Source organism: Amphiprion ocellaris, chromosome 10 (assembly GCF_022539595.1).
Source record: "Amphiprion ocellaris isolate individual 3 ecotype Okinawa chromosome 10, ASM2253959v1, whole genome shotgun sequence".
Lineage (NCBI taxonomy): Eukaryota > Metazoa > Chordata > Actinopteri > Pomacentridae > Amphiprion > Amphiprion ocellaris.
This window is the reverse complement of record NC_072775.1, coordinates 33,911,755-33,937,546: the sequence shown is the minus strand read 5'-3', so window position 1 is coordinate 33,937,546 and position 25,792 is coordinate 33,911,755. Positions and strand designations below refer to the sequence as shown.

At 40.5% G+C, this 25,792-nt stretch overlaps 1 protein-coding gene across 6 annotated transcripts; it reads right to left on the bottom strand.

The window, feature by feature from the left end:
* Positions 1 to 9,427: 9,427 nt before the first annotated feature.
* Positions 9,428 to 21,310, bottom strand: LOC111586134 (uncharacterized). Of its 6 annotated transcripts, none has more exons than XM_055014493.1 (5): positions 21,162 to 21,310; positions 18,794 to 18,890; positions 18,572 to 18,708; positions 18,183 to 18,290; positions 9,428 to 13,952 (listed from the first exon to the last, which is right to left on the bottom strand). In XM_055014493.1, exons 4-5 carry the CDS (start codon positions 18,283 to 18,285, stop codon positions 10,345 to 10,347), a joined length of 3,711 nt encoding a protein of 1,236 aa, XP_054870468.1. In that variant the 5' UTR covers positions 18,286 to 18,290; positions 18,572 to 18,708; positions 18,794 to 18,890; positions 21,162 to 21,310; the 3' UTR covers positions 9,428 to 10,344. The 6 variants fall into 6 exon arrangements, with proteins under 6 accessions (XP_054870468.1, XP_054870471.1, XP_054870470.1 ...); XM_055014496.1 differs by having other exon boundaries at positions 18,572 to 18,674; XM_055014495.1 differs by having other exon boundaries at positions 18,572 to 18,620.
* Between the last annotated feature and the right edge of the window lie 4,482 nt (positions 21,311 to 25,792).

Below are 25,792 nucleotides of genomic sequence, written 5' to 3'. Positions count from 1 at the left end.
CCAGCCCCCCATGACCCTAGTGAGGATTAAGAGGTGTATAGATAATGGATGGATGGATGGTATGAAGCTGAGTTTCTATTCATGTTGACTGTCAGGCAGCAGCAGCTAAATGTAGTAATTAGTCTCTGGATAATCTGGACAAAGTTCAAAGAAACACTGGAAACATGTTGCTGTAAATTCTGCACTAACTTACTGTCAAAGTGGTCACAGTAATATTACTGCATTCTCACTCTCAGTATAATGAGTCATTACTTTATTTTACAGTACTGTGGCTGTGATATTATTACTACTATTGTGTATTTATATACACCTGATTCATGCTGTTTTCAGGTAGTTTGGCTTCATTTAAACAGGAACAGTCTTGGAATGTTTTCATCACTGAAGCTTCATCTGTCAGCCTGTTCATATTTGCACTATTTTAAATCAGGGTTTTTGCAGAAACCAGCCAGTCAAATTTAATGGTTTTTAAGACCATTTTAATACTCTACTGTAAAAATTTTAATGCCACGACCATGAATTCAACAAATTACATGGGTTTGTTTTTTTGTAAAAGATGATTTTTATATGAAATCTGTCCCTAGATTTCATTATTTCTGAATCCAGAAACCAGCCCTGACCACCAACGGACTGCAGTCATTCTCTGAAATCCACATTTTCTAGCCATATTTGCTGAAATTAGCATTTCAACTCTTTCCCAGCTCTCCTCCACCTGGTTCAACCTGCCAGCCACTTTAAAAACATGCAGGTTTTGGCAATTGTACCCAACCGGCCAGAGCAATTATCGCAATGCTTCAGCATGTTTATGCAGATGCACATATCTGACGAATCGCAGTCTATAATTATATATTATTATTGTCAAACATTTTTCTTGAAAACTGCAGAAAGAATTTTTAATGCCACTAAGAATCAAATTTAATGATTTTTAATGCCCTGCAGAAACCCTGTAAATGGACCACACCTCCCTCACTAACTCTCACACTTTACACTCACTCTGGAAATGCTGCTGTTTATTGTTCTATATGCTGCTCTGATTTTTATTCTTCTACTTTAGTTCTTCTCAACTTCTACCTTATTTTAGGACCTTTCTCCTGATTACTGCACACAGAGAGCTAAGATTCACCAAAGTCAAATTCCTTGTTTGTGTACAAACTTGGACAATAAAGTTGATTCTGATGACAACAAAATGTTTTTTAGCTTCTTTAGTGTTGGAACCCTCATTTTGATGAAATGTAAGCATTTAAATTGTCCACCAGGTGGCACCATTTACCCTGAACACAGCTACACATGCAGGATTTGACCTGCTGACACCAGACAAGAACTCATTGAAACAGCTGCTGACCTGAAACTTATTAAATTCATTCATAAATATCAGTCAGTGACATGAATTATGTATAATTTGTAGTTATGGACTTCAGTGACAGAAACATGGACAGCAGTTTAAATATTACTCAGACATCATATGACAGCTGAAGTTCTGTATTTGAACAAGGTGTACAAACCTCTGAATGAGCTCCAGATGGAAGCTGCTTCCTCGTGGTTCTCACCTGAAGACGTAGAAGCAGGAAAACAGGATCTGATGCTGATGAAACTCCGTCATGCAGCTCCAGCTTCACTCTGCCCTCCATAATCAGCATCCAGGACGTTGTTAGAGCAGAATCCCTACAACAGACACCAGCACAGCAGTATTTCAGTCTCATTACAGTCTGTGGTCAAACTAACAAGGAGCTGATGGAGCTTCAACATGGAGTCGTACTGACCTCACTAAGAGCTGTTTGGACTTTCTACTAAATAAACCACATTCAACACATGTTTCTATGGAAGGAAAACCCAGTCATCAGTTAGTCAGTGAAAAGGGATGATGGTGTTTCATAGCATGGTGCTGCCTCCTGATTGGACAGTAAAGATCCGTCTCTGCTTGCTGAAGCACAACATTGATGAGGTGAACCAACAGAGAAGCCTGAACAAACTATCAATGAATCAATCAACACATTCTGATGGATTTACTGACTAATCAGCTGCTGGACACACAAACTTCTAACTCCATCTGCTGGAGTCACAGTGACCAAGAGAAACTCATCAAATATACAGAGAACTGACTGTTTCATTACCACACATCTTAATCAAGTTATGATCAGATGGATTCTTCTTGGAATGGATCTTGTGTTCCAACTTCCTGACTAGGGATGCTATCATTAAGACTGGAATGCTATTACTACTCCCACCAATACTGTAGTACTCTTAGCAGTACTTGTTACCTTTAAGGACAATAAAATGGAATAAACTGAGAAGTGATGAAACATTTCTATACGTTTTATATTTGAGATATTTCCTGTTTTTCCATTCTTCACTTTTCAGGTACAACTTGACCACAGGACTTTTCTTTGACACTGTTTTCACTGTTCAGTATTAAAAGCAGAACAGTTGGAGTTCTTCTTTCTCCACAGCCAACATTCAGTTAAAGGAAGGATGAAAATAAGTGTTGAACCTTAAACCACAGGATAAACATGAAATAAATCCAAGGACAAGGAATATAAGTGCTAATATTTATTGTCTATAGCAGCCCTATTCAATTAGCGGCCCGCGGGCCACATGCGGCCCGAAAGCAATCCTCGAGTGGCCCTAAAGCAACTGCCGAGTGATTGGGCCGAGAAAAACAGAAAAACATCTTTTAGTAACACTGACAAGTTCGTACAAAAATTCCAACATTATTGCAAACATTGAATGCAACACCTAGCAACTAACCCACAATGCATTGTGTTGAGGAGACGCGTTTGAAAAGTTAACATTAGCAGTTCTATACAGGCGAAAATAGCAGCATGTCTTTTTCTATCCTGAAACGACAAATCGGCGAGGAAAACCGTCGGTTTAATCCTGCGTGGACTGACAAGTATTTATTTATTTACCACCAAGTCCGAACGCCAAACCAATGCGTTTACTCTGCAACGAGTGCTTTGCAGCGCTGAAAGATTATCATGTCCGAAGACACACGTTGAAAAAACATGCCGCGTTTCGGACAAACTTTCCCGAGGGATGTCATGAGAGAGCGGCTATAATTCAGAGTTTGACTGCATCTTACAACCGGAGCTGTACTACAATGAAGCGGACTTGCACAGCTCAGGAAAGGACCACGAAAAAGAGGCCGTTCACAGACTCAGAAACTGTGAAGGACTGCATGTTGGCTGTCGTGGATGAAGTTTTAACGGACGATAAAGTTAAGACGAGTGTGACATCTGCTATCAAACAGGTCTGACACGTCAAACATTCTCGCCACAGATGTCTTCGAGACATGGTAAGTGCAACAAAGCAGCGTGCTGTAGCAGACACTAAAGGTAGTTTTATGTATTTATGTGACTATTTTATGTTCACTTATGATAAGTTTAATATTTAAGAAAGACATTTTGTTTTGACAGTTATTTCACTCAGTATCACTTTATTATGCACTTTGATGTCAGCTTTACTTCATTTTAAAGGGATAGTAACTATCACTGTGCCTACTGTTTATTTTTTTGATTATATGCACTGAAGATGTGACTGTCTCAGATGAGACCAAATATGGACAGGGACAAACTCTGTTTTTTGTTATTTCAAAAGAAGAAAAATGTCTCAAGTTCTGTAAAGTTACTGTTAAGCAAGTTACTTTTTAATGCACTTTGAGATGTGACCAAAACAAAAGATGGTGTTTCTAATCAGCACATAGTTTTTATGTTCATATGCACCTTAACCTGTGCTTATATTTACCTATCAAAATGTGTTGAAGTTGTGTGTTTGAAATGTAAAATTTAAAGAAGCAGTATTTCAGCACAGGTTTAGTTTAAGTACTGCTCTTCTATTGTGTTTATGTCCTTTTGGATGTGGCAATACGTTTATAAACATCCAGTGTGTTTGTTATCTGATCTGTTTGTGTTTATTTTAAATGGTTAACTTTGCTCACTGTTTGCTAAAAACGTCTGGCCCAGCTCTTGTTCTTAGTCTGAAAATCCGGCCCGAGTCAATTTTTAATTGAATAGCCCTGGTCTATAGTGTATATATCTGAAAATCACGATCCTATTTATCCAGAAAGGGTCTAATCATATATTCCTTTCACACCCCAAACGTCACCACATATCAAAGGGCAGCAAAATAAATTCCCTGGTGAATACAACCAGCACACATCAGTCTAGTCTCAGTACTACCAGAGATTAAGGATTTTAATTACCCAGAGTGGATCCAAAACAGAGAAGTAACTAAAACAAAGAAAGCATTTCAAAATAAAAAGAGTTAATCTGCTCTCACAAGACGAACCTCCAGATCTGTTGTGGAGTAAATAAAGCAAACAAATCTTAAAATGAAACCAAAAAGGACAGCAGGAAACAAGACGCTGAACAGTCACTGGAAAGAGCACAAACAACAGATACTAAATGAACCATTAAATGATTAATGCAGAATAAAACACGTTTTTTAATAAGCACCATTTAAAACAGCAATGAACCAGCAGCACATTCCTGCTACAGCGACTTCTCACACGCAGCAACAAATCAAACTCCCCATAAAAGCTCATAAAACTGTTCAAAAGACAAACCTTGACTTTCGTGGAACCAGCTCCTTAAACATCCAACAAACGTCTCACCACAAATCATGTCTCACACAGGAAACAAACAAAACATCCCCACTCACCTGACTCACTTCACTGCTTCCTGAGCCAATCAGAGGCCGACAGCGAGGACCAGCAGGTACCTGTTAAGTACTGCAGCCCTCAGATCACCTCTGAGTCTGAATCTGTGAAGGACGCATCAGATGAAGCTCTGATCTCTCAATTTACAAAAATAGCTCAACAGCCGCTGACTAATTTCTTCATTTCAATTCATCCATGTTTGTAGAATTTGGTCAAATCCATGTGAGGCTGAGAGCTTCAGAACAAACCTGAAGCAGAGACATGAACTCTGCAGTCAAACCATCTTTCTCTGGATGAGCTCAACTTTCTCTTTACGTTTCCACACATTAACCCTTGTGTTGTCTTCAGGTCAAAAGTCTCACTATTTTTAATAGCATAGAAAACCCTCTCAGTGACCTTTTTTCAATTTGAAATTCGTTGACTTTGCCTAAAGTGACCCAAACGTTAGAAAAAGCGAAACATCATCTTTGTTTATATTTTCATCAAAGCTCTACATCAACACAGTACAAAGATTGTCTTTGGGTCATTTTTGACCCGACAGTTAAAAATCACAATCGGTGGACTAAAACACACACATCACACACACACCTCTAAAAACACCCATGCAATGAAAGATTTAGATTATGTGCTACTGATGGATCTCAGATAAACTACATGCAGGAGCATCATCATATGTAACACACACACACGCACGCACACACACACGCACACACACACACACACACACACACACACACACACACACACACACACACACACACACACACACACAGACACAGACACACACACACACACACACACACACAGACACACACACAGACACACACACAGACACACACACAGACACACACACAGACACACACACAGACACACACACACACACACACACAGACACACACACAGAAACGGAGGTTGAGTGTGCTACTGATTGATCTCAGATAAACTAAAAACTTTCTTGTGCAGGAGCAACATCATCCAGCAACATAAATCTCAAGTTTTAACAATTTCAAACAAATGAAACATTTCCTGAAAGCATCGTTTACTAACAGGGAATGAGTTCAGAGGCTATAAAGGTTCTGCAGATGACTTCACCACCAGTTGTCTCTTTGCTGAAGCCATGAGTGCAGTTTTCAGTTTTTAGCACCCAGCAGGTCAGAGATGAGATTTTTTTCAGACATCCAGGAGTAACAAGGACTGGAAAACAGATCCTGTGTGCTGAACATGTGAGAATCAATGAACACACTGCATACTTTACTACACGTGCTAATAGGAGTTTAATATGTTCTTCATATTTTTGTTTTGCATCTATTATTATATTTTATTATTATTGTTGTAGATTATGCACCTTGTGAGTGAGATGACTAGTATTTTGTAGATGAGTTTTGTAGTTTTCCATTCCATTGTACAGTAGGGCTGCCACAAACGACGCGTCGACGAATCGCCTGAGCACGATACGTCATCAAAAGCGGAAGTGAGCGCGCAATGCAACAGAAATCACCGTCCGAGTGGAGCGCGGAACACGCATGGACATCCGCACTGTATCGTGCATGTAGAGTATATGCACGATGCGGCGCGGATGTCCGCGCTGTATTGTGCATATATAATATATGCATATACTATATATGCACGATACAGCGCGGATGTCCATGCGTGTTCCGCGCTCCACTCGGACGGTGATTTCTGTTGCATTGCGCGCTCACTTCCGCTTTTGATGACGTATCGTGCTCAGGCGATTCGTCGACGCGTCGTTTGTGGCAACCCTATTGTACAGTAAACAGTACACTGTTGTTTCCCATCAAAAACGCATTTCAAGCGACTTTCTGTAGATTTCTGGTAATTTCTTAGGATATAGAAGTACTATCTCTGGCTAAACAAATAATGTTTACACCTATGCAGCACATTTAGCAGCAATAATAGTGATAATAAACCTCTGCTTTAGTAAAGAAAACAGTTCTAACATGTGATGTGATGAAAACGAGTGGTGTCCACTGATTAAATACAGTTATTCTGCCCTCTGAAGAGCAATGTTTAGACTATCATGTGTCTAATATCCTTTGTAGAAAGTAATTAATGTGATTTATTGATGTCTTTTATGTTTAAAATAAAGAAATAATGTCTTTTGCAAACATATCATAGGTTATTATTATTAATAAAATGTGACCTCAGGAATGAAATCAGTCATTTCAGTCACAATATTGGGGCTATAAAACCATGTTAAATACATAGAACAGGTCTGTTTCAGATATTTCAGCAGGTACAAACAGCTGCACTAGTTGCAATCCAAAGAACAGCTCAAATAAAGCAGTGATTAAATGATAGCTGCTGCATCTCCTTATGACACCACACCAGGAATTAGCCCCTGTGCACTTAGACACGGTGCTGAAACCTGGACAGTGTTTGCACATAAATTACACTGTTTGCACACAAATGACGTCACAGTTGCCGCAAACTAACTGATGACAAATACGCAGGTGGACAAAATTGTTGGTACCCCTCGGTTAATGAGAGAAAAACCCACAATGGTCACAGAAATAATTTGAATCTGACAAAAGTAATAATAAATAAAAATTCTATGAAAATTAACCAATGAAAATCAGACATTGCTTTTGAACCGTAGTTTAACAGAATTATTTTAAAAAATAAACTCATGAAACAGGCCTGGATAAAAATGATGGTACCCTTAATATTTAGTTGCACAACCTTTTGAGGCAATCACTGCAATCAAACCATTTGTGTAACTGTCAGTGAGACTTCTGCACCTCTCAGCAGGTATTCTGGTCCACTCCTCATCAGCAGACTGCTCCAGTTGTCTCAGGTTTGAAGGTTCCTTCCTTGTGGGTTTTTCTTTCATGAACTGAGGGGTACCAACAATTTTGTCCACATGTGTATTAAACACAATCTATATTAATCCGTTAACGGCAGATTTACTCCGATGATAAAGTCCCGGTGGCGTCTAATAGCTGAGCTTCGGTCTGTTTAACTCACCTTCAACTTTGGATAATTTCCTTGTTGGTTTAAACTCAGCAGAATTTTTTTTTCACCAGAAAAAAACTCAAAACCTCCTCTAATGTTACTGAAGACACGATCCAGACCACAGAGTCGAAAAATTAATGTAAAGTTACTAAAAACTCTTCCTGAGTAACTGCATTTAAATATTAAATGTTAAGAGAAAATATGAAAAATACTAATTAAAAAAAAAGGAAAAGAAAAAAAACCTTTAGTCTAGATCATTTCCAGTTAACATGACTGCTTTCAAACTACCAGGACCAGCTACTAACTAGTCGGTGACTCAGTTATTAACAGGTTCACTTTTGAACAAACTAAACTAGTTAAACTGAAGCAAAAACATTTCAAAATGTCGCAGTTTTACATGAAATGGGCAGTTTTATGACCATATATGGATTTACAGCAGTGAGAGAATATTTTCCTCTGAGATGTAAAGGAGTGGAAGGAGAATAACAGAAAATAAAAATAAGTACCTCAGATTCATAATTAAATTGAGTAAATATATTTCGTTTCTCTCCACTGCTGGTGATTTTCATGTTTATGTTGTTGGAAGCAGACTGGTGGCCACCTGCCCGCTATGCTAACTCACCTAGCATGTGGCTCTGTCATGCTAATGTTAGCCTAGCTGCTCCTATTGTGTGCAAATGTTGAATTAGAAATGTAGTCTAGTGGAGCAGGTTGTTGTACGGCAGTTAAAATCAGCTGCTACAAGTTTATTCATGTTATATTTCTGTTTTTAAAAGCAAACTCCAGACCTCTCCATCTAGTCTGGATTTTTATTGATTCTATCTGTTTGATTAATTTATTTTATGAATCATCATTGCTACTTTTAAAACAGGATTTAATGTTCTATTTGTTCATATTTTTTATTCTAGCTGCCTTATATGCTTTATTCTTCCTCGTTGCATTTATTTACTATAATGTTTCCTCTGGTCCTCTTTCTATTGAGTCCTTCATTTATAACCTAATGCTGCCTATCTTGGCCAGGACTCCCTTGAAAAAGAGGTTCTTAATCTCAACAGGATCTCTCCTGGTTAAATAAAGGTTAAATAAAAATAAAATATGGGGAGGTCTGGGGGTGTTTTTAGCTCTTCTATTGCATCTTTATGTCCTTTTGTTCTAAAAAAAAGACTTTATATTGCATTTCATTTCTATGTAAAGTGGTCTTTCTGTTTATTAAGTATATTGTAAATGTACTAGCAATGTGATAGTTGAGTAAAAAGTCATTTAAGTTAATTATACTTGGTTATTTGGATTTACGATGTTTGGCTTTTTGTTTGTTCTTATTTCAGACCAAAGATTATTGAACTCTGTTCTGCTGCCTTAAAGCTGAAATCACAAAGAAATCATTACAAATATTCACCTCTACAGTCCTGAGGTCACATATATCCGATGTAAGCTGTGCACGGCAGTAAAAGGTCTCTAAATGCATTCACTTAATTGTTGTGTTGTTTAATTCACTGTAACCCTGAAGACTCACCTGCTGCTGCTACACAGGTGAGGCAGCGACGGCCTCCTCTGGTATGGAGTCAGATTGGTGACAAAATATTTTTTAAAAAAAACTTGTAACATGAGAAAAAAACACAACATTGGTTTAAAAATAATAATAATTATGTCAAAAGTAAACTTTGAACTTAGCAGCAAATGATTCAGTCTTGTTGTTTTCTGAAAACTTCTGGAGTTTCTCACAGCTGGAAACAGATTATAACAAACCTGCTAGATAGTTTTTATCTGAACAGTGAAAGAAAAAGTACAGAAAAAACACTGGAGTCATAATGAAACATATTTATTGATGATTATTAGATGAAACAGTGGAGTCTAAAACATTGAAACCACCAGTGAAGATTCTTCAGTTGTTTTCAGTTTCATACATTTTCATCTTTCAGTGATTATCAGCTGAACAGTTTGACAGAAAAGTGAAATGTGTGAAAAATGTCCATGAATTTCATGTGATCATGTTTTCTAGGCTCACAGAGCTACTTAGTGAGCAACGTTCTGCTGGAAACTGGAGGCTGATTTTTATTTCTAACATGAACAACAGCTGCAGTGGAAGAATACAAGTGAAGGAAATGTGATCAGAGGATGTTCACTGATACTAATCTGATGGCTTTGATTGATGACGGAGACTGACAGCAGAATCTCAGATATTTACATGTCACAACTTTATAGTGGCTTCAAAAATCTAAAGTTATAGAGGACAGAACTGAGAATCAGATTTTTCTCTTTGATATGAGGTTGAACCACAAAGTGTTTAAAAGCAGCTGGAACACTGAAGAAAGAGATGAAAATATCACCATAACAACAACACAATCAGATAGAATTCAGTACAGATCAATAAGTTTAATATCAGAAAATATATGCAATAACTGTTAATGTCATCAAAACTAAAATCAATTAACAGGAATAGATTTTTTTTCTTTTTTTGCATTGGTGAAAGAAGTTTTCTTAAATTGTGGCACATAATTGAGTGGCTATATTACATTAAATATTAAAGCAGAAATCAGAAGAAATGTGTATGTATATATTGCAGCGATATTAAAATGTACAACTGATGTGATTATTTTTTTTAAATCTATCAAATAAGGCTGTAACTGGCTGGACGTTACTTTCTATCATCATCTGACTCTGGTTCTACGTCTGTGTTGGGTTTAGTTCTGTTTTGAGGATGTGGCTGCAGATTCTGGACTCTACAGGAATTTTTCTCTTTTCTCTACTTTAACCATTAATTCTGCTTTTTGTTTCATGTCCATCAGAGACTCAACTCGTTCTTTCCAGCCTGGTTTGCCCTCAGATTTCTCTCCTTCAATCAGCATTTCAATGTAGTCTGGAGTGGAGAGAGGATTGGGCTTCAGTGAAATCTCTCTAAGTCTGTTCAGACACTTGGAGGATTTCTCAATCAGTTTTAGTACCACAGCATGCAAATGATCATATTCAGCCTTCAGCTTATCAATCACTCCCCGAACTGTCGTCTTCTCTCCTGTGGCTTTCAGATATTTTTCTTTCAGCTGTTGCAGTGGTTGTTTTTCTTTCACTTCCTTGTACTCCCACCTGTACTTCTGACTAAAGTGTACATTCCATTGGCATTTGTTTGGGCACTGAGTACAGAATCCATTTTTCATTGCAGAACAGTGTATTTTATCTTTGTCATCTGCTCTTCTACAAGGATAGTGACAGGTATAATGACACACCTGACAGTTGGTGGTGTAGTTTCCACTACCTGAAATGTCATGTTGATAAGGCTTTGTGACAGTTATTTCAATCTCAAAGTTCTCATTTCTCTTCATCTCTGCTTCATGATCTTTGAGTTTTTTTGATGTCTGTTTTATTTCTTCCATCTTGGCTAAAACAAGTTTAACCTTCTTCTGCAAATCTTCAACTGTATCCTCGAGCTGCCGTCTCTCTCTGAGGACCTCCTTTGTCAGTTTCAAGCTTTTGGTTTGGATGACATTCAGAGCATCAAAGAACCTCTTCATGCTTTTTGTTCCCATGTTCCAAACCATCTGATCAAAACCTCCATCTTCATCATCACCTGTGTTGTTGGTCACAGATGATTTGTTGTCTGCAAACAAGGCTGAATTATTGAATGTAAAGTGAACTGGCAGCCCATCATCTGTTTTAGGACATGGGACACCTGAAGCTTTGATGGCCTCTAGAACTGGTGGCTGCTGGCCATCTGCAAATGTCACCAGAATCCGGATGTTTTCTGCCACATCTTTGCCAAAGATTGAGAGAACTGAATCAAACACATATTTCTGAGATGGTGTGAGTCGTGCTAAAGCAGACTGAACTACAAAACACACAGCATCAATTTCTGTGACACCACGATGATCAGAGAAGAGATTACGTAGCTGCTCTACAATTTCTCTGTCTCTTTCTGTGCCTCTTGTATCTCCAAAGCCTGGAGCGTCTACAATAGTCAGTGAATAATCAATTTCGAATCCCTCCTGGTGGTTGATTTTGTACACCGTGACTTCAGACGTCTGGCTGTGACTTTGTGATCTCCACTGATCCTCATCGACCAACTTAAACCGATATGAGTCCTCCCATTGGACACCCAGGATGTAGTTGATCATTCCGTTGATGAGAGTCGACTTTCCTGATCCGGTTCCTCCAGAAACAATTATCGTACGATTCTCCCTCCTGCTTTCTTTTCTAAAGTTAAACTTCCGGCAGCCGTCTGTGCAAACTTCTTCTTCTTCTAGTTTCAGTTTGTAAACTGAGGGTGAATCAGAGTTCATCCTTTCACTTGTACGTCTGACTGTTTCTGGGAGACGCTTGAATGTTGTTGTAGAGACGTTAACAGTGATGCTTTCTTTGCTTTTTCCATCGACACCACAATCACATCTGACCCTGACTGCATATCCTGTCTCTGACTGAAGCCCTGAAATGATCGCCTCTTCAGCAGTTGTCATCATTTGTTTCCACTGCAGATCTTCTTGTTTCACCTTGTTGTCTGTTTGTGCGAACTCCAAGATGTAGCTCAATATCTGGACGTCCTGTCCGAGCTCAGCAGGTTTCTTCCAGCGTACTGAGATCTCACATGAGTTTGCTTCAACGTGAGGTTCTCCAGGAGGGCTGCAGGGTGAGGTTTTAATGGAGTCACTGACTACATTGGCCGGCCCAACGCCTGCTGAGGTCACTGCTCTGCATCTGAACATGTACTCTGTGTTTGGACTCAGATCGCTCACTGTGACTTCTCCAGCTTTCAGCACTTCCTTTTGCTGCCATTCCTCCTCTCCTCTGACACAGAACTCCACAAAGTAGGAGGTGATGTTCTCTGCTCCAAATCTGGGGGGAGAAACCTTCAGATTCACACTGTTGTGGTTTATGTCTGCTGCTGTCACAGTTTCAGGCTTTGAAGGAGGCTCAAAGTTCTCACTGACAGAGAAACCGTCTTCATAAAGGTAGATGCTTGAACCTTTCTGTGTCTCATTTGTTAAACCCACCATCAGGAACTTTGTGTTCTTGTTCTTCATGTTGGCTTCTGCAAAATCACTGAAGAGTTTTGCTTTTTTCCTCATTTCATTTGCTGTTTCTTTGGAACGGTACCATTGTTCTTTCTCTGTATTGTGAGTCCGTGGATCCTGAAGTTCTTCTGGTTTGGTTGTTCCTTGTAAGTAGTTTGATAAAGCTGAGAGGTATGGTTCATCACTTCCCAGTGAGGTGAAGACGAAACACACAGCATGCTCTGCACTGAAAAGTTCCTCATCTAGACCAGCTTGAGATGAGATGATCTTGGTGTTTTTCATCATTTTGGTGAAGGATTTTAGAATAGCAATTTCTCTCGCTTTACAGTCCATCCACTCGTTCAGGTTTTTGCTGTTGAAAGGTGAAGAATGTCTCTTCTTCAGGATTTCTGCGAGTTCAGCCTCTTCTTCTCCTCCTCCTCGGATCGATGGAAGTTTCTTTGCTAAGCTTTGTTGAAATTCCAGCTTGAACTCTGAGCACATTTCTTTAAAACCTTTAATCTTTTTTCCAATCTGTGGGAACTGCTGTGCAGTGGTGGATCTCAGAGCATCATTGAACCTCATTTCAAGCTCACTGAAGTCCTCAAGGACTCTTTGTGCTTCTTGAACTAATCTTATACTTATCTCACGGACGAGTTTGGCAGCAGAAGAATCTAAACTAGCCAGTGGCAACAACCAGACCTTCATTGGTACAGCCTTTTCTCCGTTGGTTCCCAGTAATGTTGGCAGGCTTTGGTAGACTTCTACTGCTTCCTGAAAGGATGTAGGAGCTTTCTGAAGGCAAAAGTCTCCAATGAATGTGCAGGAGAATTTATCAAGGTTTTTTTTGTCCTTGTCTTCCATTTTCAGGGCACCATCACCATCTATAGAAAGGCAGGGGATTTTTTTGATCATCACTTTCATGTTTCCCCGAATGTCTTGATGATCTTCGTTTTCAGACACCTCACGGTCAAACACAAAGAAGGCTTGTGCCCCATAAAGAATGGCTGTGACCACATGTGTTGCTAAACCTTTATCAAAAACATACTGATGCTTCATATTGCCACTTCCAAGATGATCCATGGACAGCTCCTGCATCTTTGTGGTTGCCTCGTACTTCAGTGTTACTCTGGCCTGATTTCTGGAAGACTTACTGTCATTGAGGTAACTGGCAGATCCAGAAACTTCAACCAGTCCACCCAAGAAACTTGCCTTCAGTGATGCGTTAACATTTAGTGCTGAAGATTTGTCCTCAATTGATTCAGATGCAACTATTTCAAATTCATTATATGGCTTTGGTCTCTCTTCGATATGTTTCTTCAGATCACCACGGTCCCACAGGGTTATTCCTGTAAAAGATAAAGACACAAAATAAAGTTCAGCTTCCTGAAGAAAATAATATATTTTAAATCAAAAAGACAATGTTGTCATGGGAGCAGTGGTGGCGCAACGGTTAAGTCTCTGGACTACTGATCAGAAGGTCAGAGGTTCAAGCCCCAATGTGGCCACTGTTGGGCCCTTAAGCAAGGCCCTTAACCCTTCCTGCTCCAGGGGGCGCTGTACTGTGGTTGACCTGTCGCTTTGACTCCCCCAATTGGGGAGAGATGCAAAAATCAGAATTTCCCCTCGTGGGATTAATAAGGGATAATAAAATTAAATAAAAAAAAAATTTAGAGTGAGAGTCTCTCTGAAATCTGTCTCAACAGGCAAAAGAGACATTTACAGACATTTTAGTGAACTTCCCAGAATACCCAGCATTGCTAATGTTCTTATTATTACATTATTAACTTTGCCCAACTTGTTCTGAAGGATAAAGAAGAGAAGAGTATGAGAACGATGTCAGAAAATGTAGATTAACTGTAGTACCTGATTGTTCCACCAGGTGGAGCCTCTTACTGTTTGATACCGTAGGTCCTCGTTTTAATTCACGGATAGTTAGTTTAGATGTTTGAGGACAGTTTCACGATGTGTGGAATCTCCGCACGCTGCGTCAAATTTGCATAAAGTAGAATTTGAGTCTATGCAAATGAGCTCCGGGTAAACACACTGGATCGCAACAGGAAACGCACCGCAACCAGACCAGCATGCCACATGCGGTCGAGCAGGAAGCAGCTCATTTGCATGAAGTAGACTAGACTTCTACTTTATGCAAATTCGATGCAGTGTGCGGAGATCCCACGTATCACAAAACTTTAGTCAAACATCTAAACTAGCCATCGGTGAACTAAAATGATGTCAGATTCAACTGCTGTACACCTTATTTCTCACCTCAAATGCTTTCAGAGATACTTTTTGCTGAAGTGTTTTTGAAATAAAAGAAAGTTTGCAGCCGAGCCGCTTTGTTGATCCAACACATCTGCTGGACTGTCGAGCTGAAAGCTCGATCACGTGACCACGTGGCGGCCCACTGAAGCTCAAGCTGTCATGTGACCATGTTGTGGCCTGCTAGTAACCACCCAGCATCCGTGCGATTTTCAGATGCAGCACGATGATGTGTGAGAAAATCGCATCTAGTGGACACTGGTGCTGCAACTAACGATTATTTTAATAATCGATTAATCTGTCGATTATTTTGTCGATTAATCGATGAATCGGATTTTAAAAAACACATTTTTAATTTTTGCCTCTTTATTCAGAAATAGAAGATTTGGACTGACAGAACAAATAAGATGATTGTAGTGAAGGCTTCGTCTTCAACTATCGACAGAAGCCTCGTGTCAGTGACCATCATGTTGAGGATGCTCTCAGTCAGGACAGCTGCTTGCTGTGGTGGACATGATGTCTTTCTCATCATGAAGCCTGTCAATGCAGTTCATCCTGCCTCACTCCAACACAGACCAGTGTCTTCACTCAGACGTTGTCAGAAAATTACAACTTGAGGCTTAATCTTCAAATTACTACTACCATTGTGTGCAAGTTACGCTTATTTCTAATGCATATTCAAACCCTGCTTAAGCTGATTAAAGTGAAATAAAAAGTATCTCTTACACACACGTGCCCTATCATTGTCATTAATCAGCTAACAAGCAAAGGCTAGCATCAGGCGAACTACCAGAGAGACCAACGTTACGTTTCTTCACTTTAAAATGGAACAAACGCAGGATAATGTAGTGACTTAAGATGCGTGTCCACTAGATGCGACACACCGAATGTTGCATGTTTCCAGCTGCGATCCAGTGTGTTTACCTGGAGCGGGCCGCAGCTCATTTGCATAAAGTAGACTCGACTTCTACTTTATGCAAATTGGATGCAGCGTGTGGAGATTCCACGCATCGTTACTGTCCTCAAACTTCTAAACTAGCTGTCGGTGACCTAAAACGAAGACAGATTCAGCTGCTGCACAGATTATTCCTCACCTCAAATGCTTTCAGAAATACTTTTAGCTCAAGTGTTTTCGAGATAAAAGAGAAAGATTGCGGCCGAGTCGCTGTGTTGATCCGACTCATCTGCCGGACCGTCAGGCTCGGTCACATAGCAGCCCACTGTTGCTCAAGTGCCGTCATGTGACAATGTTGTGGTCCGCTAGTGGCCGCCCACCGTCTGTGCGATTTTCAGATGCGTGCGTTGCTGTGTGAGAAAATCGCATCTAGTGGAAACGTGGCATGTTTTTTGTTTTGTGAAGCGTGAAACGCTCCCACACTTTTGAGGACTTCGGTCAAACTGTTTTCTCCGTGCCGGTCAGGTTTCTTTTGTTGAATCTACTATTTCAGTGAAAATACCGCCTCTGCTCTGCCTCCACCTCGCTCTGTTCAACTCGCTCTGCAAGTGGAGTTTTTAAAAAATTTTATTTCAGTCAACCAGCATTGACAAAGCTCTGCAGGTGAAGTAGACACTCCACGACATGGTGAGTGACGCATGAATCGCGTGGCACAAAGAATCGATAATGAAATTCGTTACCAATGATTTTAATAAACGATTTTAATTGATTTAATCAATTTGTTGTTGCAGCCGTAGTGGACATGCACCTTCAGACTACAGGAAGTTCATGTTGGTAAGCACAGAGCATTGTGGGGGTTTAACCAGCAATGTAAACTGTGGCTACACAGTGGTTCAGTGGTTAGCACTGTCGCCTTGCAGCTAGAAGATCTCCGTTTCCCAGCCTGGGACCTTTCTTTTTTCTGCATGGAGTTTCCATGTTCTCCCTGTGCATATGTAGGTTTTCTCTGGGTTCTCTAGTTTCCTCCCACAGTCCAAAAACATGCTGAGGTTAACTGGTGATTCTCTATCGTCTGTAGCTGTGAATGTGAATGTGACTGTTTGTCTCTATATGTAGTCCTGTGATAGACTGTTACCTGTCCAGGTGTCTCCTGCCTCCACACTAAGTCAGCTGGGATAGACTCCCTGATACCCCAATGAGGATTAAGCGATGTACAGATAATGGATGGATGGACATGTAAGCTGACAAGGAGACTGTTTCTTCTTATGAACAATCAAGCCCCTGATAAATGAGTTACTCACTTCAACAGAAGAAAATACAACTGTGATCAATGACACAAGTTTTTAAAAAGATTGAAACTGCGGATACAAACACCTGATATGAGTTTCTTTCATGAGGTGGCTGAGCTTAGCCTTAGAGATAGGATGAGGAGCTCAGACGTCCAGAAGGAGCTCAGAATACAGTCAGTGTTCCTTCATGTCATAAGGAGCCAGCTGAGGTGGCTCCAGCATGATGATGATGAAGATGAAGATACCTCCTGGGTCCTTTGGAGATTTTCCAGGCATGTCCTACTCGGAGGAAACCCTGAAGTAGACCCAGAATTCACTGGAGGGATTACATATCTCATCAGGCCTAAGAACACCTGGAGATCCCTCAAGGAGGAACTGCAAAATGTTGAAGGTAAGAAGGACGTCTGGGATGACCTACTTCTACTGCTGCCACCATGACCCAACCACAGATAAGAAGAAGAGAACTGATGGGTTGATGGCTACTGGTTATTGGTTTATTCAGGCACAGGAGAGGTATCGACCAACTAAGGAGCAAATCTGGCATTGGACAAGTCAGGACAAGATGAGACATCAACCAGGATGCAGGGCAGTGGGACTGAGATGTACAACATTGGTAAGATGACACCAGACAGTGGCCATAACACCAACATTTCTGTGTTTAGTTACCAGACAGTAGAAACACCATACAGTCCTTCTCTCTGAATAAACAATGCAGTCTGACAATGTTTATTATCATTGTGTTATAACAAACATTTTACATGAGTGGAGTTCCTACTAATGTGTTAAAATCTCTCCAGTATTGTTCCAGGAGTCCCATGTTGCTGTTGAGGGTAACCCTATATATTACAGCCTACCTGCTTCCTCCCAGCAATTAAATGTACAGTGGAAGAAAATGAGAGTTTGAGGACAAACAGAGTAAAGACTGTGAAGTCTTAGAGTGATTCTGCTCCAGAGAAACCTGAATACATCACAACTGAGCAACTTTGAGGACTTCCATGATTTGGATTTAAGCTGAATCACTAAAAAATGCTGCAGAACTGATCTAAATGCAGCAGATAAAACGTTTTATAATGACTTTAAATACTGAAAGTGTGCCTGTGATGCATCAATGATCTTTCCATGTGAATTCTTACCAGGGATCAGTGAGTCTTTACGGCAGTCGTACAGCATCCCGAGGCCGAAGGGTCGGCCGAGCGCCGCCACCTCCATCGTCCCTCCAGATTCACAGTCCATCATTCAGTCTGAAGTGGAGACAGAAAACAGCTGGTTAGTTCACTTCTGGAACTCTTCTGCTGTCCAACCTGTTGCTCTGTTTTGTTGTTGGTCTGTAATCTGAATTGTTTCAGACTACAGTGATTCTCCTGCTGTCCTGCTACAACTTCACTGTTGTGGTTCAGAGTCGTGTCCAGATGCAGGAGGCAGCTGTGCTGAGAGAAAAAGCTCTAAAAAGCCTCAATAAGATGTTACTCTATGACCTCTGGATGTGTGTGATTGTTTCACTGTGAATGAGAAGGATCAGTACCTGTTGATATGTTTGGTTTCAGCACATTTCATGCAGGTTGAAGTAGTTTCTGTAGAAACAGTGAAGACCCGACAAAGGAGACTGAAAACTGGTTGAGTTTAGTCTGCAGATGAGTTATAACAGCAGCAGGAAATATTCTGTTGACACCAAGAAACTTTATTGCATTTGTGGCAAATATGGTTTTTAGTACAGACACATGTTATTAGTGATGACTGTCCATACCGTATCTTCCTGTTTCTTATTTAACCAGGTAAGTCCCACTGAGGTTAGGAACCTCTTTTCTAAAGGAGGCCTGTCCAGGACAGCAGCACCACAAGATCTACACAGAAAAAGTAGAAACTCAGCCAAGTTTGATGAAGTTAACATCAGACAGAAATTAAATACAGATTGTGTCACCATCATAAACTATAATGAACTCAACTGACTGGTTGTTAAACTCCTCATCTGTCTTTAAAGTGTGTTGATGTTCCAGTAGAAAAACTAAAGTCTTTCTCTGCACTAACAGCAGCTGCAATGCTAACGTTGCTACCAGAACGCTAGTCGCTACGTTTAAGAAGCTGTGACAAACCTTGTAGCTGCATCTTTGTGGACTGAAATTAGTGTCAGTAAAATCTGAACTAGTAAAAATAAATCAGCATGAGAAAATACAGACGGTGAATCTCTAGTTTGTGTTTCTGTAGAATAGATTTGGTAAAAAAAACAAGTAAATGTAGAAACGGACCTCTTTTATCTAAAACTCAGCAAAGTTCTCACAGTGTGTGATGCTGAAGTTTATTCATTTCATGAACTCAACCTTTATTTAAACTCAGAATACAATGAAGTACGGAGGCCTCATTTACTATGTAGTCAAAGGAGAATAAAAGATGTCGGGACACAAACAAGGAACTTGGATCAAAATAATATTAAAGAGCGAACTTAGTAAAACTGTGAAACCATAAATATGAGCATTTCAAAATAATAAATAAACTAACACAGGGATAGATGATAGTATAAAATGAAATCCTGAATAACTCTGAGAGTAAAATGAGTCCAGCTTTAAAAGGTTCTGCAGGTTGCTGGTGCACAGAAAGTTCAACTGGATTTTCCAGAGTTCAGTAAAAGCAGCACCTGCAGAGTGATTCAGTCGCAGCGTGTTTGAAAAGAGCCCACATTAAAAGACAGTAATGAAGTTATATAAGCAGATTAAAACACAGTAAAGACCTGATCAATCAATAAAACCCAGACTGTGACTACAGACAGGAAGAAGCACGACCTCAGCACAGCTCAGAGATGATTGTTAGAATTATCAGCAGAAATAAATCTTTATGCATATAAACTGAGTCCAAACTTCAAGAGTCTCATCTGATACATGTCAGTAGAAATGTCTCAATAATCCAACACTAATGGAAAAGTTTCCTTCACTCAGCATTTTATGGGTTTATGAGGGTTTAATAAGTAACAAGTATGAATTCTGTCTTTAGTGTTTTTCTTTTTTTCACAAATCTATTTTTTTCTGCTCGTCCACAAACTGAAGTTCCTCCTTCAGACCATCAACAACAACTACAAACTACAAACTCTGGTATTTTCTATCAACTTTACTTCATAAGTTCAGGATCATACTGAGTCTTATTTGAGCCCAAACGTCGGCACGCTCAGTTTATCAAGCGAATACATTTTATTGTTCATCAAACTGGAACAGAGCAGCGCTTCTGGAGATTCAAAGTAAAGTTTTTACATCATTTTTCCATCAGTTTTTAAGTTTCGGTGCAACACAACAGATTGTGTAGCTCCATTTGTGGTAGAAAGTTCTGCTGTTGTACATTTACAGGAGTACTTGTAGCTGGAGGCTGAAATCCTCAGTTTTAATGAGACACAACTGAATAAAATCACCATCCTGTTAGTGGGAAGTTGTTTTCCTTCCACCACTTCACTGTCGTCTTCATCAGCTTGTTCTCTACCTTCACCGTCATGTTTATTGCAGGGTAAGAACATAGATAAGAGGGTGGAGGTGATGAATCTGATGCAGACATTTTTACTGTCTGTTGTCTGATTTTATTCTTGTTTTCATAATTAAAATACTTTAAAGTGTTTTATTGTGATGCACATGATTCATCCTCTAGTCAACCTCACTCATTCTTGCTGGATGTCTTTTAACTTCCTGCAGATTATGGAGGAGATTAATAACTACATTTACCTGCTGCTGCCTGACAGTCAGCATTAATGCAAACTGAGCTTCATGCCAACTATTTAATTCATCTGACATTCAAAACCCAAGTATAAAAGTTCGTTCAGTCTTTCTCCTGCCTTTAATAGTTGAGAAGTGTCTCTAAAATCAAACCTTGGTGCTGTTGATTTACAGAAAATGACTCCTGCCTTTATTTCCTCCCTGTAACTCAGTAAAAACGCTCTAAATGTCTGCAGCTCTTCTGCTTTCAACTGGAACCCCGAGAAGAGAACACATTACCCAAACTGCAGCATCCATTCATGAACTCCTTGTTGCCCTCAGAATACAGTTCAGAGTTCTATTAATTAACTAGATCGGTAGGTGCATTAACTCCAAACCGATTCCTACTGATGTGGAACAACAACAGAGCAGCGTTGGTGGACTTACAGTAGGAAGATGTTGATCCTCTGAAGGACATCTGAGGTTTCTGTCTTTATTTCCTCTCTCAGGACAAACCGAAGGAAGAATCAGGCTGATTTCTCAGAAATGGTGTGACCTGTATGCTGCTGTTTCAGATGTGAGGGAGGGAAGTCCAGATTACAGATCTTTATAGGTTCTTATCAGCGACCTCTGGAGTCGTAAACAACGTCACAGATGGGTGAGCTGGATTCAGACTGGGTCTGGACTGATTGTCTACTGGTGTTAGGCTGCTTTTGAATTGGTTTTAGACTGGTTTGTACCTTTCTGACTGGTTCTGTACTGGTTATTGGCTGGTGGTGACATCAGGTCTGCATTCATGTGGCGGTATTCAATCACCTTTGTAGTTTTCCCTTCGCTTCCCTTTGCTTTGCTTTTCACTGAATCATGGCAATTTTAATTTGGCTTTTTTCACAAGAATTTGCACAAAGAGACTCCTCTATATTACAGTGAGAACAGATTTCTACAAAGTAATGTCAATTAATTAGAAATGTAAATGTACAATGAGTGACTGCATATCTAGTCAAACCCTGTAACATGACTAATCTAAAACACCTGTTTCCTGTTCTTCATCAGTCAAAGCTGCAAAGTACCAAAGAGAAAGACACTGTTGAAAAAAGCTCAAATTAAATCTGGACTAGAGTTCGCCAGAAGATATGTGGAGACTCTGAAGTCACCTGGAAGAAGGTTCTTTGGTCTGAGGAGACCAGAATGAAGCTTTATGGTCATCAGATGAGACACCAAATGTTGCACATCATCACAAACACACCATCTCTACCGTGAAGCATGGTAGCGGCAGCATCATGATGTGAAGCATGGTGGTGGCAGCATCATGATGTGAAGCATGGTTGTGACAGCATCATGATGTAAAGCATGGTGGTGGTAGCATCATGATGTGAAGCATGGTGGTGGCAGCATCATGATGTGAAGCATGGTGGTGGCAGCATCATGATGTGAAGCATGGTTGTGACAGCATCATGATGTAAAGCATGGTGGTGGTAGCATCATGATGTGAAGCATGGTTGTGACAGCATCATGATGTAAAGCATGGTGGTGGCAGCATCATAATGTGAAGCATGGTGGTGGCAGCATCATGATGTGAAGCATGGTGGTGGCAGCATCCTGATGTGAAGCATGGTGGTGGCAGCATCATAACATGAAGCATGGTGGTGGTAGCATCATGATGTGAGCATGGTGTTGGCAGCATCATGGTGTGAAGCATGGTGGTGGCAGCATCATGATGTGAAGCATGGTGGTGGCAGCATCCTGATGTGAAGCATGGTGGTGGCAGCATCATAACATGAAGCATGGTGGTGGCAGCATCATGACGTGAGCATGGTGGTGGCAGCATCATGATGTGAGCATGGTGGTGGCAGCATCATGATGTTCCTCAGCAGCAGGTCCTGGAAGGCTTGTTAAGGTAGAGGGTAAATGAAATCCTGGAGGACAACCTGATGCAGTCTGAAGAGAACTGAGACTGGGAGAAGATTAGTTTTCCATCCAGACGATGAGTCAAAGACAATAGACAAAGATCCTCAGAGATGGTTTAAAGACAACACGGAGAACGTTCTGGAGGCTGAGTCAGAGTCCAGACCTCAATCCAATTGAGGATTTGTGTCTGGACTTCAAAAGTTCTGTTCACTCAGGATCTCTGTGGAACCTGACAGAGTTTAACAGTTTATAAAGAAGAATGAGGTAAAACTGCAGCATTCGATGTGTTGGAATAATTAAAACCAACACAGGATCCATGCTGGAACTGCAGTCAGAGTCACAACTACTGACTTGAAGTGAGTGAACATTTATCTTAGATTTTATGTTTTTAATTTAATGACATTAGTTTGTAGAAAACGTTTCACAGTCTTCTGATCATTTCCCTTTAAAGCCATCAGGCTGTAGATGAACCCAGTGGTCGAGAATTTGTCACCAGTTGAAAAACTCCAAAGCTTTTTGCGTACAATTGGCAAAATTTAACTAAAACAGTAGAAATGAGAGTTTTAACTTTTTCTCAGAGTCAGAAAAGAAAACCACCTGCATGCTGCATTTATATTTCTGTTCAGTTTTGGCTCTTGCTGCTGTTCTGCTGTTGGACTTTCAGTAAACACACCACAGGACAACAGAATAGCCAGTCGGGTGTTAATCCTCCTCCTGCAATGATGATCAACCAACAAATCCTCACCACTCAGCCGCTAATTTCACCCTCATATCTGCTGCGTGTGACGTGGATTTGTGGCATTCAGGTGACAATGGGATAAACGGACGCTGATCCGCAGACGGGGCTGGATGGAGGCAGAAAGAGGGAGGAGGAGTGTGGGCAGTCAGCTGACAGAGGGAGCGCTTGTTTAACAACACTCTCCGTCCCAACACACACAAACACACACAATGTGCAACAGTTCATGTGACGACACACGGCTGCACCATTGTGCTTCAGATGACACAATGCATTGTGGACCAACACTGGCCCATTATACTGACAGCTGATTGGATGTGTGTGCGTCCAGATTGGCAGTGAAAGTGACGGACCTCCACACATCCAGCACGGCAGGCTTTCCTGATTCTGACTGGCTGAACACTGTGAAACAGGAGAAGCCTTTTTTTCTAAAGCCAGTTTACATCATCATCATCATCATCATCATCATCATCAGGTTGAGTTTCCTCGGACGCCCAAGAATTTCTTGTGACAGTGAGATCCTCCTCATTAAATCCAGTCTCGTCAGTCAGTTGGTCTACGTTGGTATATCATGTGGTGCTTTTCCATTAGTGCCTATTCAGCTCGCCTGGACTCGACTCTGTTTAGATCGTTTTCCATTACAATTGAGTACCACCTCATTGTGGGTGGAGTTGTCATAGCATGGCGAATCGGTCACGGAGCTAGCGTTGATGGCTAACTAGCTAGCTTACTGTCTGCATACAGGAGACAACGACGTTACTTTCAAAATATACAGGGTGGGCCATAAGTTTCTATATATAGGAAAAATAAAAATTTTTTGATGGACAACCATTTTTATTTATATAATGTGCTCTATATCAGTGGTTCCCAACCTGGTGTCCGCCCCCCTAGGGTGGCCACCAGAGATCTGAGGGGGGGCGCGAAGCTTTGTCTGCTCAAAGGCTGTGAGGTTATAAAAATTAGATTTTTACATTCTAGATAAAATCAGAGTAACAGACTCACTGTGTCATCACAAGTCTACTTATAAAACATTTTTAAAACACATTTGATTGGTCTTTCCTCAAAAATTCTTTGCTACTTCGATGGCCACACCTCCTTGACCTCTTAACCTCTGTCCATGCTTTCTTCAGGTTGGCTCGCTAGAGGCTAGCTCATCCCGATTCATTAGTTTGTGTGTGGTTAGAAAATTAGTGACAGGAACGATGTCTGAAAAACGCAAAACTGGTGAAGATTTATCAGTACCAAAAAAAACTCTGGCTATACCTCGAGAGTTACCTTAAATTTGGTTTTATTAAAGGACAGGACAGAATTATGTTATTTGTGGTGAAATGCCAGCATGAAGCCAGCGAATTACGGCGACGTCAGGATATAAAACACAGTTCGGTAAAGTCGGAAAGATATTCACAAATTCGGACTTCGAGCATCAATAACTCTTTAAATATATGTTGTCTAAACATAAACAATGCCTCTTTTCCATCGTTGTAAGGTAGACAATGTGATACAAGCCCAGTTTTATCAAAAGTAGCTGCAGAAATAACATTGGTGTCTATGAGCAGCCGGCTGTGCGACGAGTGAACAGAGACCGTCTGCAAAATGCAAAACAACTGCAAACTGCGAAGAGGCACACAAATATTCAATAACTTCACATCTTATGGGGAGCTCCAAGCCAAGCAGGTTGGGAACCACTGCTCTATATGATTACGATTGTTTCAAAAACACATATTAATACGTGTTTTCCACTGTTGATGAACTTGCATTAGCACAGTTGAAGTTCTGCTTGTCATGGCATTGGTGATACGTTCCTTGAGATGATTTATGTCTCGTATCTTCACCTGATACACCATGGCCTTCAAGTACCCCCAAAGACAGCGTCAAATGCATCTTCTAGGGTATCTGAAACATAAAAAATATACATTATACATTTTCCTATATATGTTTAAAGTGAGCTTGCCACCAATGGGATAAGTAAAAAGTTTCTTGAAGTCACAAAACACTCAACGGTTTTGGTGAAGGAGTTGCTCTCGTGTGTCATCACTCCCTGTCCAATCAGTTGCCTGCACTTTTTCTGTAGACGTCACATTATCGGCTCCACTCATCTGACTTGGAACCCCGGCTCACTAGGTACTAAAATAGTATCTGGTACCAGGTACTACGTCCTAATGGAAAACCTCACAAACCCAGTAGAGTTGAGCTGAGTAGGTGCTGTTGGAAAAGCGCCAGTGGTCTTCTAATGCGACCCTGAGTCGGCTTCCAGAAAAAGGTTAGACTGACGAGCTCATGTTTGTCCTGTGAACTGTAGTTTTGGTTGTCTGATAACAGTTGGGATTGGGGGAAGTTTTCCGTAGAGTCGTTCCCTTGTTGGATGCTACGTTCATGAAATGTTAAGGACGAAGCATTCCAGTGTAGCTGCCGTCCAGCTTAGATTCCAAGTGTT

Coding starts and splice junctions, on each gene's coding strand:
- LOC111586134 (XM_055014493.1), bottom strand. CDS start 18,285: ATGATGGACTGTGAATCTGGAGGGACGATGGAGGTGGCGGCGCTCGGC. Junction 13,953..18,182: donor TAAAGACTCACTGATCCCTG/GTAAGAATTCAC, acceptor TATCTTTTACAG/GAATAACCCTGTGGGACCGT.